Below are 12761 nucleotides of genomic sequence, written 5' to 3' on the forward strand. Positions count from 1 at the left end.
GAATAAGAAAAAAAAAAACTGCAGAGAAAGTATTTTTTCATGAAAGGTGTTTTTTTGGGCCTTTCGAAATACTTGGCTGGGCTGGTGCGGTTCATCCAAATCAGGTTTCAGATGCTGTTGTTTATGGAGCGTAAAAACACTGAAGCTTAAAAATGTCTCATGCTATTATGCTAATGAGTACGACTTGCTATTTCACAGCCTTCGAGATCTGTTGTTTGCAACCGAACTGCTAGACACTGAAACTGGATTTCACTGTTTACTTGATGCTTTAAGAACTGTTTACTACCTTTTTTCGAGCATATCTTCATAGGAGGCTTCAAGATGAAGAAATATTATATTGTCTGTTTTCTTATTGTGAACAACAGCTAAAACACAGCCAGGAACGTGCCTTGCTTCCAGGGAGATGCTGCTGGATGTCGGGCCGAGGGTGCTCTCTGGGTTTTTAGGAGCAAGTGTTGGGGCTGGGGTAATGACACCGTGTGCCTGAATGTACCGTGCAATTAAGCAGCTGTTTGCCCTCCATCTCTGCACATCGGCTTTCGGATGGCGCACGGTACAGTAATAGGATGTTAATTTTTATAATTTATATGGAATGCAGGGTCTTGAATGTTTAATCCCGTTAATTTCTGACTAAATGCTGGAAAGCATTAGCACATAAATACTGTGTGCGTGCAGGATGGCCTTAAAGAGAAGGACTAGGGCATGGAATCGGCGAAATGTCCTCTTGGGCTCTTGAAATGAGGTAGGGAACCTGAGGTAAGAAGGAGAAAATTACTTTTTACAGCCTTTTCTTAATGCCTCTGGGTTGTCCTTATAGCACAGCTGTGATTGAGGAAAAACTGTAAAACAGTGATAAACAAACGCTAGAGATGCTCTGTAGATTAATGACCAGAGCTATTCATGGCAGCTATGTACTGATTAGATGGATAAATAATGGGCTTTTGTCGTTCTGCTGTAAGGGCTTTAGTAGGTGGTAGATGCTGGAAACTAGCTGTTTTCTGCCATTGTTCATAAATGAAATTTGAAATAGTTGCTTTTATTGTTCTCTGCTATTGATAAAGTTCAGCTAATCATAAAGCTCTCTGGTAATGCTTTGTGGGCGACTATATTGACTTAAAGGGTAAATATTAGCAAGTGTTACATAGGCATGAAAAAGAGGGAGTTCAGGCACTAAACCGAGTGACATTCTAAAGGTAGCAAAGTCACCAGCGTAACAAAAAGGCTTAGCTTTGCTCTTGGGTTCTTTCCTTGCGTGGCATGAAACATGATTAGAACTCAGTCAGGTCGTGCAGTGTCATCAGAGCTGGACTGTGTTGTGGTCAGGTGTGTAGTCCCGTTGTTTATGTTTTAATGTGTATGAAGAGTTTTCGTACTAAATTGCCAATATGTGGCAGGTACTTCTGCTGAGACTAAGATTAGAGCTGCTGTCACTTCAGGCTTGTAATGTTCATTTAGGTACTGTGTACCACTTTTGGTAGGCGAGTGACTCGAGTAGCTTGATACCTTAGTTGATGATGGGGTTCTAGAGGGGTGGTTTGGTGTTGAGTACTGGATTTCTGTCTCATAAGTGCAAAAGATGTAAAGAGACAGTTGTTTGTAGGTGGAATGTATCTTTCCTCCCTCCCTAGGTTGACATAAAATTAGGAAAATGCTAATTTGTGTTTAGCCTTCTAAGTAGTAAAATTGAAATCAATAGGTGACTGACTCCTCTTCAAATCCTTAATGCATGAGGGGTTTTTTTGTGAGGGAAGCTATGGGAGGAAGTTTACTGTTTGGTCTTAGTTCACATCTGTGTGAGACGGTGTGGAGGCATACGTATGGACTTGGAAGACACAGGTACAGGGATACGGGGATGTTTACATCAGTGTGTCCATGGTGGGATCTATGCTGATGGCAGTTTTTTAGGTGTATGGCTTGATGGTGGGAGAGTGGTGAAGTTTGAGTTAGCATCAAGATCTGAATGTCTCTAGTTGATCTAGGATCACACAGTGGCAAGAAGCATGCCAGTTAGAGCAAAGTAACTCAGTTGTGCATTTTTTTCCTTCTCGAAGGTGGCATTTAGTAAACTGTATGTTCAGTACCTGGTATTTGGCTGTCAAAACATAAAATTTCTGCCATCTTCTAGGGCTGTCTTCAGGGTGTATAGATAAGAGTCCTGGTGCATCAGCTTTGTGGTTGATGTGTCTGTACGTGCCCGTACCAGATGGCAAATCAGTACTAAAAATGCAGAGGTACTGTTCTTTATGAAAGAAAAGATAGAGCCCCAGCCGTAGAATAGTTTTTGTAAAAAGTTACTTCTCCTGATTCTGGTCTGGTGAAGAGGAAATCCCTTGATGTGAGGTTCCCTACTTGATGGGGAAAACTATAAGGAGCAAACAGATGACCCCGAGGTTGGAGGAGGAAAGAACAAGTAGGGTTTTAAGTCTGTGCTTCAGAAAACAGAGAAGGCAAAACGTTTAGGTCTGAGTGTGCGCACGCAGTGGCGTGCCTGGTGGGAGCCTGGAGCGTGCACGGGGAAAAGGACAAAAGAGGTCGCTGAGGGAGAGGACGAGCGTGCAGAACCCAATTTGATGTTGTTGCAACGCTTTGCTAAGTAGGGAATAACTTGTCTTTCTAATAAGAGGCAATAAAAGCGCGTAACGTTGAAAATTGAAGTTTAGTATTACAATTCTTGGAAAATTTAGAATTACTTTTTTGCCTAGAAAAACAGGTCTCGGAACATATGCTAAGGTATTTGTAGCATGAAATTTCCTTGAGGTTTGGATGTATATACCTGCTAACACTGCGCTTTTGTAAGCCATTTTTTAATTTTTCTTTGCAGTTGTATTCAGTGCATGGAAACTGTAGGCTGTTCTGTTTGAGAGTAGTCAGAACTTGGTGATTTTGTTCTTGTAGTATCTTTTTGGATTGTAGAAGCATCGAATACACTAGAAGTGATTATGGGCGAAGTCAACTTGGGCAAGTACAGAACAGGAGATTTTTATTGCAGGATGAGAGAGGAGGAGAAACCTTGTAAAAGGCCTTCTGTTGGGCACCATCCAGACAATTGGGTTATGTCAGAGTATTGTTTGATCAGAGAAATGCTGTCTGAGAATGCAGATGAAATATTCTGATATGTAAGGTGGAGCATTTGTGTACTGTTCTACACGTTTTTTTTTTAGTTAAGGGAGATAAAATACCTCTGAAGACCATTAAAGGAAATGTCTGTTTACTTGGCCTGGTAAATGGAAATGCTTTGTCTTTAGTTTGTAGCTTCTGTAGAGAAGGCAGTATTTTCTGAGAAACTGAAATGGAATTTTCACCTCTACCAAAATACAGTTTTATTTACCACTGTTAAGACACTGTGGTGTTTATCACTGTCGCGCCGTATGGTATTCTATGTCACATTGAACCGGCTGAAAAGACAGGCCTGTAGTTCTAATGAAACTCTTAAGCTAAAAGGCAATTCTGAGAATACAGAAGAGTGTAACTGGAGGCTCGATGAAAAGTTCTGCGAGCCGCAGGCTGAAGATGTATCTCTTGTGCCTTAGAATAAGGAGTATCAGCTATATTTAGTCACACAGAGTAGTCTAAATTTTTTATTTAGTAAGTTAATTTCTTGAGATGTTGCTCCGAAATCATTTAAATGACAGCACATAACACAAACGTTTTCAAAACTATTGCAAGAGGAATTTTCTCCTGATACCTTGTGGTTGTCTAGGTGCTGTATTGTTCGTAGGTGGATTGCTTTTCCTCCCTGTTCTCCTTGTGTTATAGTTGGGTTTTTTTAATTATACCACGCTCATATTCTTAGCTGGAAGGCAAATAGGAAGATTTTTCCATTTGAAACTTAGACTGCATAAAAGACTGAATTGGAGGGGAGAGGAAGTTAGTGGGGGAGAGACGTTTTCTTATTTTGCCTTTTTGCTTAGCAAATATTTCATAGTGTTAGGAAGAACCGCAACCAGCTGTTAAATATCTCACTCTGATGAGATTTTTCAGTTAGTCTAAGTAGTAAGGATTTTGCATGAGTTGGCTGAGCCAAGAATCCTCCTGACAGCTCAGTAGTTTGCCTTTGCAGTGGTGGAATCTGTTGCTTGGCTCCTGAACAGCGGAGTAGTTCCTTTCTCTTGCTGCTTGCTGCAGCAGGCTTAATCCTCTGGAAGAAGACGAATGGCAAGTCCTCAGATGAACGAAAAACGGCGTCGTAGGTGCGCGGAGCGGAGCTGGCGGTGGCCAGCGAAGGACCCTGGCGAGGCAGGAGCAAACTGTTCCTTAGGACTGGGGAGGAAACCAGGAGTTGCCTTCACTAGTGTGCCAAGCTGGAAGGCTACAGCCGGCGTGAGCATCGCTTGGAAAAAGTAGTGCTGAGGAGCAACGTGCAATGCTGCAGGACTGTCCTGTTGGCGGCAGTTGTTGACATCGGAGCCGCTTTCATCAGAAGTTGGAAGTCATCCCCTTCAGCTTGCTGTGTTCCCAGGTGTGAAGGAGGGCAAAGAGGCTTCAAAGGAGTGGAAGGAGGCTTCAGGGTTGCCCTTGATGTATTCTCGTGTCTTGCCAACAGCTGTCTGACAGGAGATTTTCTTTCTCAATGGTGGTGTTGAAGTGATAAATCAAAGTCATTTTGACAGTAGTTCTCGACCTATCTTCTTAAACAAACACGCTGTTTGGGTTCGAGCCACGTCGCTAGTCCTGTATCCTGGTAAGTTTTGAGCTGGAGGCAGACTGCAGAAGGAGAAGTTGTTGTGTGAGCTCTTCACTTGTGATAAGAGAATAGATAGGAGGACGGGGGGACACCTTTCAGGAGTCGTGAGATGAGTTGGTCACTCCTCTGGTTTATTTGTCCACTTGGATTCTTAGGCCGTTTATCTGCAGGAATCTGAACTTGTGATGCTCATGAGACTGCTTTTAAACTTTGGAGGCTCGCATGAATCTTAGGAAAAGAAATTAATTATGTTTCTATCTTGATGAACTGTATTCCATGTGGAAATAGATTACTGCTGTACTACAGACAGTAGTTGCTTTTACCCAAAGATGTTTGAAGTTTTTAATTACGTTGCAGGGGTGGCTGGCACATGTGGTTTGGTTGTCTGGCAGACCTGCCATTAGATTGATTTTGATTATGGATTGGGATTGTTTTGTATTTTTTGATTTCTTTGATTTTTGAAGGTGTAGATTTTTGAGGCGGCTGAGCTTCGTAGGGGGGTGTTGAAACTTGGTCTTCATAATCTAATAAATGGTTCGATGGCTAGTTCATCGGCTTAGGGGTGTGTTCGTGGATCTCTTAGAGGAGCGTCTTCTCTAAACGACTTGACCCAGTCCTCCTTTAACAGGCAGTAAAACACAAATGGATACTAGGGGCTTTTCTCTCTAATAAACTCATCTCTTGCGTAATTTATGTGTTTCACAACCAAAACAAATGGAGAGTACAGGAAAGTAGGATTTTTAGAAGAACTTAGACCACTCGGCATCTGTTTTCTGAAAAAGGCAGATATAATGGGTTGCATATTTTGTAGATAATGTTTTAAATAACTGTTCTCTTGAGAAAGATTCTGTGAAACCCTTGTGTGTTGGATTTGGGGCGATTATACCCGGAACATGTTGCTGGTCCTTTATTTATGGGGTTTTTTTAAATGTTGGGTTAGGATACATCAGACTTGAGAGAAGTGAGATAGCTGAGAGGATTTTTCTGCAAATCAGAAGCAAACAGTCAACCCTAAAATAGCGACGACTTGTTAGTTTTTCTGGTTTTGTGTGCTAGTAGAGTTAAATGCCATTTTGAGGGTAGGTTACTTCTTTGAAAGATGTCTGGGTTGCGTGAAATAGGGTCATTGTGTCTCTGTTACACGTACTCATGCTTTGGGGAGGAAAAAAAACCCCAAACCAACAGCTTGCATAGAAACTCATGCCAGCTACTACCTTTAGGCCTTCTGGGGTGATAGCTATTCTTCCACTTTTCCCTCCCTGTGTTAAGTTGGACTTGAAAACTGTAGAGTGCGGTTTAGAGATGTGAAGTCTATCTTAGACTTTTCTACTATACCACTTGGCTTGTAGTCACAGAGCAAATGGATAAGATGATACAGACATTCGTTGTATGCGATTTTGGAAAAATCTCATCGCTTCCACTGATGAAATAAAACCTTTCCGAGTCAACTGAGGATACTTTGGTTAACAAAGTACTGAAAGAAGCAATAGCTTAAGTGATAACTGCAACTCTGGGTTTTTTGTGTTTTAAGTATGTTTTGGTCAGTTATATTGTTCTTAAGCCGTATCTGTTATTTTTCAGGTGGAGTCGTTTATCTTGGATCAGGATGATCTCGAAAACCCTATGTTGGAAACAGCTTCTAAATTGCTTTTGTCAAGTACTGCTGACGGTGCTGACCTGAGAACAGTAGATCCAGAAACCCAGGCAAGATTAGAAGCTTTACTTGAAGCTGCAGGTAAGTATTCGTGTCCCATACAGGTTTAACCCCGAAGCCCTTAGACATGAGTCCATACTGGAACTGCTTGCATAAGTCTAATCCGTATGAGCATGATAACAAATGCAGATTGTAAGGCGGCGTGAACCTGGCAAGGTTGTGCGAGTCATTGAAGAGGCAGAAATTCATTAAAGCGTTCCCAGTTTTGGCAAATCGGAGTTTCATGTGAAGGCCGCGCTTCTAATCACATTCCTCCAATGCTGGATTTCTAAAAGCCTGAGTAAAAATTAACACCTGATCTTGGCTTGCAGCCTTATATCGAAAACAAAATTGCTCAATAAGGCTTTGTTTTGTAACAACTCCTGTATGAGAAGCTTTACTAGTTGCTCATACTAAGTAGTTGTCAGTAGTTGAAAAATAATGCCTTCTGTGGATCGGAGGGTTTCATTCATGCGCATCACATCGGAGTGCAGCTTTTAAATTAGCGTTGTAAACAGTTAATCCCTTCATTTTGGAACCTGTAGTTCATTATGCTTGGAATGTTTCTGCCAACAGATCTCATAGGCTCAATTTCAACTTCTCTGTTTTCTCCTTTTCTGGCATGCGTACCAATTTGTTGTAAATTGGAATGAAAGGAATAGGTAAGCTGTCTACAGCTGATGGTAAAGCATTTGCAGATCCTGAGGTGCTTCGCAGACTGACGTCTTCGGTCAGTTGCGCGTTGGATGAAGCTGCCGCTGCACTTACCCGGATGAGAGCAGAAAGCACAGCGAATGCAGGGCAGACGGACAAGTAAGCTGAATTTTATACTGGATTTTTTCAGTAGTTTGCTACTTTTTAGAAGCAGTTTTTTGTGTTGTGTCGCTTCTGATTACACGATGGTGAAACTCTTGCTCGAGTGGAATTTGGCGCCAAGTTATCACCTGTGATTCTCCTGCTAAATAGTCCTGGACTGTCAGGTCTTGCAGTGGGGAGTGAAGCAATTAATACTGCTTAGAATCCAGAAATCGCACTCCAGGTAATTTCACTTGAGCAACTATAGAAACAAAATTTCTAAGCTCTTAAATAGTACGGGCCTTAGAACTGTACCAAAAAATAGCAAATCCTGAAATGGGTCATTCAGTGATAGCACGAAACTTTGGGACCAAAAAAATGCCCAGTCTGTTGCTTTAGAGAACTTCAGAGTGCCTTTTTAACTGAGGAAGGAGAACAGTCTTGAGGGACTGGAGCCGTCGTGGTGGTCAGCAGCTTTGGCGTGTCGGGTAGGACCCTGGACAGAGCCTGGGCCAGGGGGGTCGCTGCTGTGTGACTGCAATTCCTGGCTTTGTGGTTCTTTTTCTTTCCCTCACGAACACCCCAGTAAGACAGAGAAGGTTCCCTTCTAGGCTGCCATTAAGCTTCAGTGCAACAGAAACAGAGCGTTAGTAAGAACAAGAAGTGCTGCTGCACTAGTTATTTGGAGCAGAATAGAGAAGTATGTCAGACTTGAATTTTTATTCTCACAAAGCAATAACTGTTTTGGAATGAAGGCAGTGTAAGAGAAGACAGAATTGGAGGGATTGAAAATACGCTTCCAGTAGAGCCTTTTTTGACCAAAACAGAATTGGGATGATAGAAGTGAAGAACTCGTGGTGGAGTGACAGGAGAACCACAAGTTTTGTGTTCAAAAACCGGGTAGATGTGGCACTTTGGGACATGGTTCAGTCTGGTCTACCCTTGATTGGCTTAGAGTAGACTTGGTAGTGTAGGTTAATGGTTGGGCTGGATGATCTTAAAGGGCTTTTCCAACCTAAACGATTCTAGGATTCTATGATTCTAAGTACTCTGACTTAGGGCTTACCAAACCAGGAGAATTTTACGCTTCTCCGCTTGGTTGAGTTAGGGCCGCAACTGAAACGTCGGATTGCGTTACGAAATTCAGGGGTTTTTGGCACAGGACAGAGGTGAAGTGATTAATCTTGTTATAGGTGAAGAGTGATGCAGGTGGTTTGTTTCAGTTGAATTAACAGTTACAGTGCTGAACAAAAGTTAAAGTGTTGTTAAGATGGACAGGTGATTTCAGTGTCCTCTGGTCCTGGGGCAAAAGAGAATGTGAATGCAACTCTGAGTAGTGGTTGCTGATTTGGAAAGGAATACTCATGATGTTGTAATTACCATGATTTAATCAGTTCTCCTTTCATTTGAACCTTACTTCAGAAAATGAGTGGGACAAAACCTGTGTTTTCAAACTGGAACTGCAAAGCAGGAAGAGGCTGAGAGCATATACTACGACATAATTAGTAATATAAACCAACAGTGGTGTGTTTGCAGTGCCATATGATTAGCCTTTCAAAAGGGAAAGTTATTACTTATTTCCCAGATTCTTAAATGATTTCCAAAAAAGGTTTTGTACTTCTGTAGGGCATAACATCGTACTGTGTGTATAGTGCTGAGACAATAAATCAGGTCCACGGTCGTGTGTTTCCTTAACATGTTTTCTGCTTCGGTTGTACATAATGCAGAATTTGGTAACCTAAATGGTCATCCTGCTGATGTTTCTCCTGTAAACTTTTGTTAAAAATTAGAAACAGGAGCAGTTGAGTATGCACATTATTCAGTTTTTGGAAGAGTTACGTGGAAAACCTCAAGTGTAATAATGGCACCTCTTTAATTAGCAGTTGGCACTTTGAGATTGTGGTTCCTTTTTTGCTGACTGCATCCTCATGGCATGCTGCATTTTTACTCTGCATGTAGAGCAAGCATTTCAAGCATAGTCCATTTTCACTTTTAAATGCTTTCTATCTTACTAGCCGCAGCTTGGCAGAGGCTTGTTCAGAAGGAGATGTAAATGCTGTGCGGAAGTTGCTAATTGAAGGACGAAGTGTGAACGAGCACACAGAAGAAGGGGAAAGCCTCCTTTGTTTAGCCTGCTCAGCAGGATATTATGAGCTCGCTCAGGTTGGTTTCCTAGCTGTTTTTAGTATGCGGGTATTGTACAAAATTAAAACTAATGTATTCCAGTCTTACGCACCTGGAGCGGGGTGTTAAGGTAGCAAAAATGTCAGTTAACTGGCAAATGAAGACTTACATGCAAACTGAATGTTGCTAATGCATTCTTTGTGGTTATTTCTCTAAGTGTTTCTAACACAGAACTGTGTGGGGGTGAAGGTGGGGCCTTTGTGTAGCGTTTCAACCATCTTGACATGCTGGTTTGTCGCTTGCCAGCGTTGTTGATCACCCTTCTGTTCGCAGGTTCTTCTGGCAATGCATGCTAATGTAGAGGACCGTGGTATTAAAGGAGACATAACACCTTTAATGGCTGCTGCTAATGGCGGACATGTCAAAATTGTCAAGTTGCTGCTAGCTCATGGTGCTGATGTGAATGCACAGTCATCAACAGGTAAATAAGTGTGGTGGAGCCTGTTGCAAACTACTGAAAAGCTAACATTTGCAGTGTGCGGAGAAACTTTGTGTGAAAATTTGGGAAGAATGGCTCTCAGCCAAGCAACGCAGAATGCTTTTTCGTGGTTTTGCTATTGGCTTTTGCATTTTTTTTTAATGAAGCTGGAAAGTACTGGTTACGGACACACAAAGGTGGTTAAAGTCAGTCAGTAACTGAAAGGTGTTTGCGTACGTAGGATTTGTTGTCACACAGTATTTTAAGCACAGTTTCAGAAGTTTCTGTATACATTGAAAATGGTTTGGTGTCAGGTCTAGGAAAGCAAGGGAAGAAAGTAAACATGAGAAGATGGCCCCCTTTTTCTTTGTCTCCTCCTCCGTCTCCCTTTTTCTCCCCCCTCTTTCCAGTGGCAGTTTGGTAGGCATTTGTGTTGAAGTGACCAAACTGGGAAATTTTCTTAGTTTGTGCGGCCTTGAAATGGAGAGGTGGTGTGTAGCCAACAGGCATTGACAAATGGAGTACTGACCTTGAACGATGAAGAAAGTTGGGATACCAGAAGACACTTCCCTCTCCCCTGCCCCCAGTGAAGTAGTTCTGAGTAGTCGTGCTGCTTTGACCTTAACTTTTTTTAAGGTATCTTTCATAAAGGCAGATTCTTTGACTGTTCTGTTCAGATACATGTTTTTGTAGTTTTGCCATGGAGGTTGTTTTCATCTCCTTGCATAGACTGAGAGCATTTTTGAACTAACCCTTCAGAGGCGCTTAGGGCTTGATTTGGAAGCAGCAGTTCATTCTGCTCCTTGTTTTGAGCTTTCATTTTTACCGCATAGTACATCCGTGCTGATTAACAGGAGAAGGGATGGGTTTTCGTGACAGAAGGTGGGATTAGCTGGGATAGAAATGGGAAGAGGAGTGCATCGATACAGTTGCCAGGCACATGGAGATCTTTGGTCTGTCAGCAGTGAGCTACTTTGTGGAGTTACTTGCCTCTTTTCCCCTACCTGCAGTTCTTGGTTTTGTAGCCTGAAAAAACCTGTTTGTAAGGCAACCAGGTAAAAGCGATGAAATGGAGCATAAGTTGAAGTTCCCAGTGTAGAAACGCCATCAAATTCTGTTTTGAAACTCTCTTCTCTTCTGCCTTAGGCAATACAGCCCTTACATATGCCTGTGCTGGAGGCTATGTAGATGTTGTGAAAGTGCTGCTGGAATCGGGCGCTAGCATTGAGGACCATAATGAGAATGGTCACACTCCTCTGATGGAAGCAGGAAGTGCCGGCCATGTGGAAGTGGCCCGAGTGCTGTTAGAAAATGGAGCAGGCATAAATACGCATTCCAACGAATTCAAGGAGAGCGCGCTGACGCTGGCTTGCTACAAAGGTATGGTACCAAATGCCACACTTGTTACAAAGGTGTAACCAGTGTGGACAAGTGTGACAGGTGTGAAAAGTCTTTTCAAAAGTGTATTTATTCAGCCTTGCTGTCCATGACAAAATGAATTTAAAGGCTATGAATAGACACTTTCTGATGCTTTTATCCTGGCTGTGATACCACATCACATGTATGCGCCATATGTAAAACGATGATCAGTGTGCAGAGTGTAAGTATCAAGATGCAAACCTTTTGTCTGAGTCGTTATGCTGCTTTAAAAGATTCTCTACTAAATGAATTAGGAGAAGAGGAAGTAATACTCTTTATCATAGAGTAAGTATAGAAAACTTTCTGTGTTGTAGTTATATTATACAAGATAGCTCGGCTTAGATACAGGAACTACTTAATTCTAAAGGACATAGCACTTGGAAAGCCTGACAATCCAGGACCTTGCCTTTTAAGTGTCAGTGCTTAGGCAACAGGCCTTTCTTGCCTCCCTTAGAGTATTAGGCAGCTATCTTGCATCACCCAAGCAAGGGATGAAGATGTTTAATTAAGAGGCCAAATGTGTTCGCGCAGCTGAGCAGTTGCTGTTACAGTCACTTAGGACATGTTTTATTGAAGCCATTACAGTGGCTCTTGGCATCATAGAGTAATTGATGTCTGTAGCAGAGGTGCTTCTGTGGCACCGCAGTAGAAGATGGTCTCAGTCTTTCATTTATGTTTCTTTTATCTGCCTTGGTAAATTCTTGGTTCTCTGTTGCTGAACACACTTGTAAGCCGTGGTAATTTTCTCTTGTTGTGGCTGTCAGAGCAAAGGCTGTATTTGGAAGAGGGGAGTGGGACCCCAAAACGTTCCCTCCCTGAGAAAATGTGCTTGGGCTCTGAATCCTGAAGTGAGGTTGGAAAGCAGAGATGAAAAATTAAAAGTCTACGCTTAGTCAGTTGTTCACTGTGATATATGGGACAAAAGTGAAGATATTCAGGCTTTTATATTTTTCAGCTTATCCCTATATGGTTCATCTATCTTTCGTGCATTTGTGTGTTGCTCCAGATCTCGCGTTTAGGGCGTAAAAATACACTCCTAATTTTCTCGTGTTGCTTGCTTCCTGTAGTAGAATGACGTGTGATATTTGGGGCCAAGGTGGCGGCTAGCTTCGCCTAAATGAAGGGGGAAGAGTGAAAAGGCGATGTAGCCTCATACTGGGCAGCATCTGTGCTATTCATGGTGTTGCTAGGCGTAGTTGTAGTTTTAAGGTTTAGCCATGGTCATGTTGAGTTACGAAATGGCAATTTTATTTTCCTTTAACTTGGTTTTATATGCTTGCGTATTGGGTAGCGAAGTTGACTGGACTTGGCGCACGTGAAGGACCTGGCGAACTCTTCCTATGAATTAATGGAAAAGCTGATCCGTGCCCTTATCTTGGGAGGATTCCTGTAGGTGGTTGAATTCCTAAGAGTATGGTTGGAAGCATGAAGATCCCTCTGCTTCCTGTGTTTCATGGTCTGAGGGTCAGCATTAGCTCAGGGACCAGTTACAATGCCATATATGAAAACAGTAACCCTAAATCCTTAATGTCAAGCAAGTAGAGGGGAAGCGCTGACCCCCAATGAAA

The 12761-nt window shown here is 42.2% G+C and overlaps 1 protein-coding gene across 4 annotated transcripts in view; it reads left to right on the plus strand.

The window, feature by feature from the left end:
• Positions 1-12761, plus strand: part of ANKRD17 (ankyrin repeat domain 17) — a 95294-nt gene that overhangs the window by 38117 nt on the left and 44416 nt on the right. For all 4 annotated transcript variants that reach the window (XM_075709729.1, XM_075709731.1, XM_075709730.1 and 1 more), the window contains exons 2-6: positions 6266-6419; positions 7034-7190; positions 9188-9335; positions 9630-9777; positions 10921-11154. In XM_075709729.1, coding sequence (XP_075565844.1) covers positions 6266-6419; positions 7034-7190; positions 9188-9335; positions 9630-9777; positions 10921-11154 — 841 coding nt within the window. The remainder of the gene's footprint in view (positions 1-6265; positions 6420-7033; positions 7191-9187; positions 9336-9629; positions 9778-10920; positions 11155-12761) is intronic.

This window comes from Pelecanus crispus, chromosome 4 (assembly GCF_030463565.1).
Source record: "Pelecanus crispus isolate bPelCri1 chromosome 4, bPelCri1.pri, whole genome shotgun sequence".
In the NCBI taxonomy this organism is placed as follows: domain Eukaryota; kingdom Metazoa; phylum Chordata; class Aves; order Pelecaniformes; family Pelecanidae; genus Pelecanus; species Pelecanus crispus.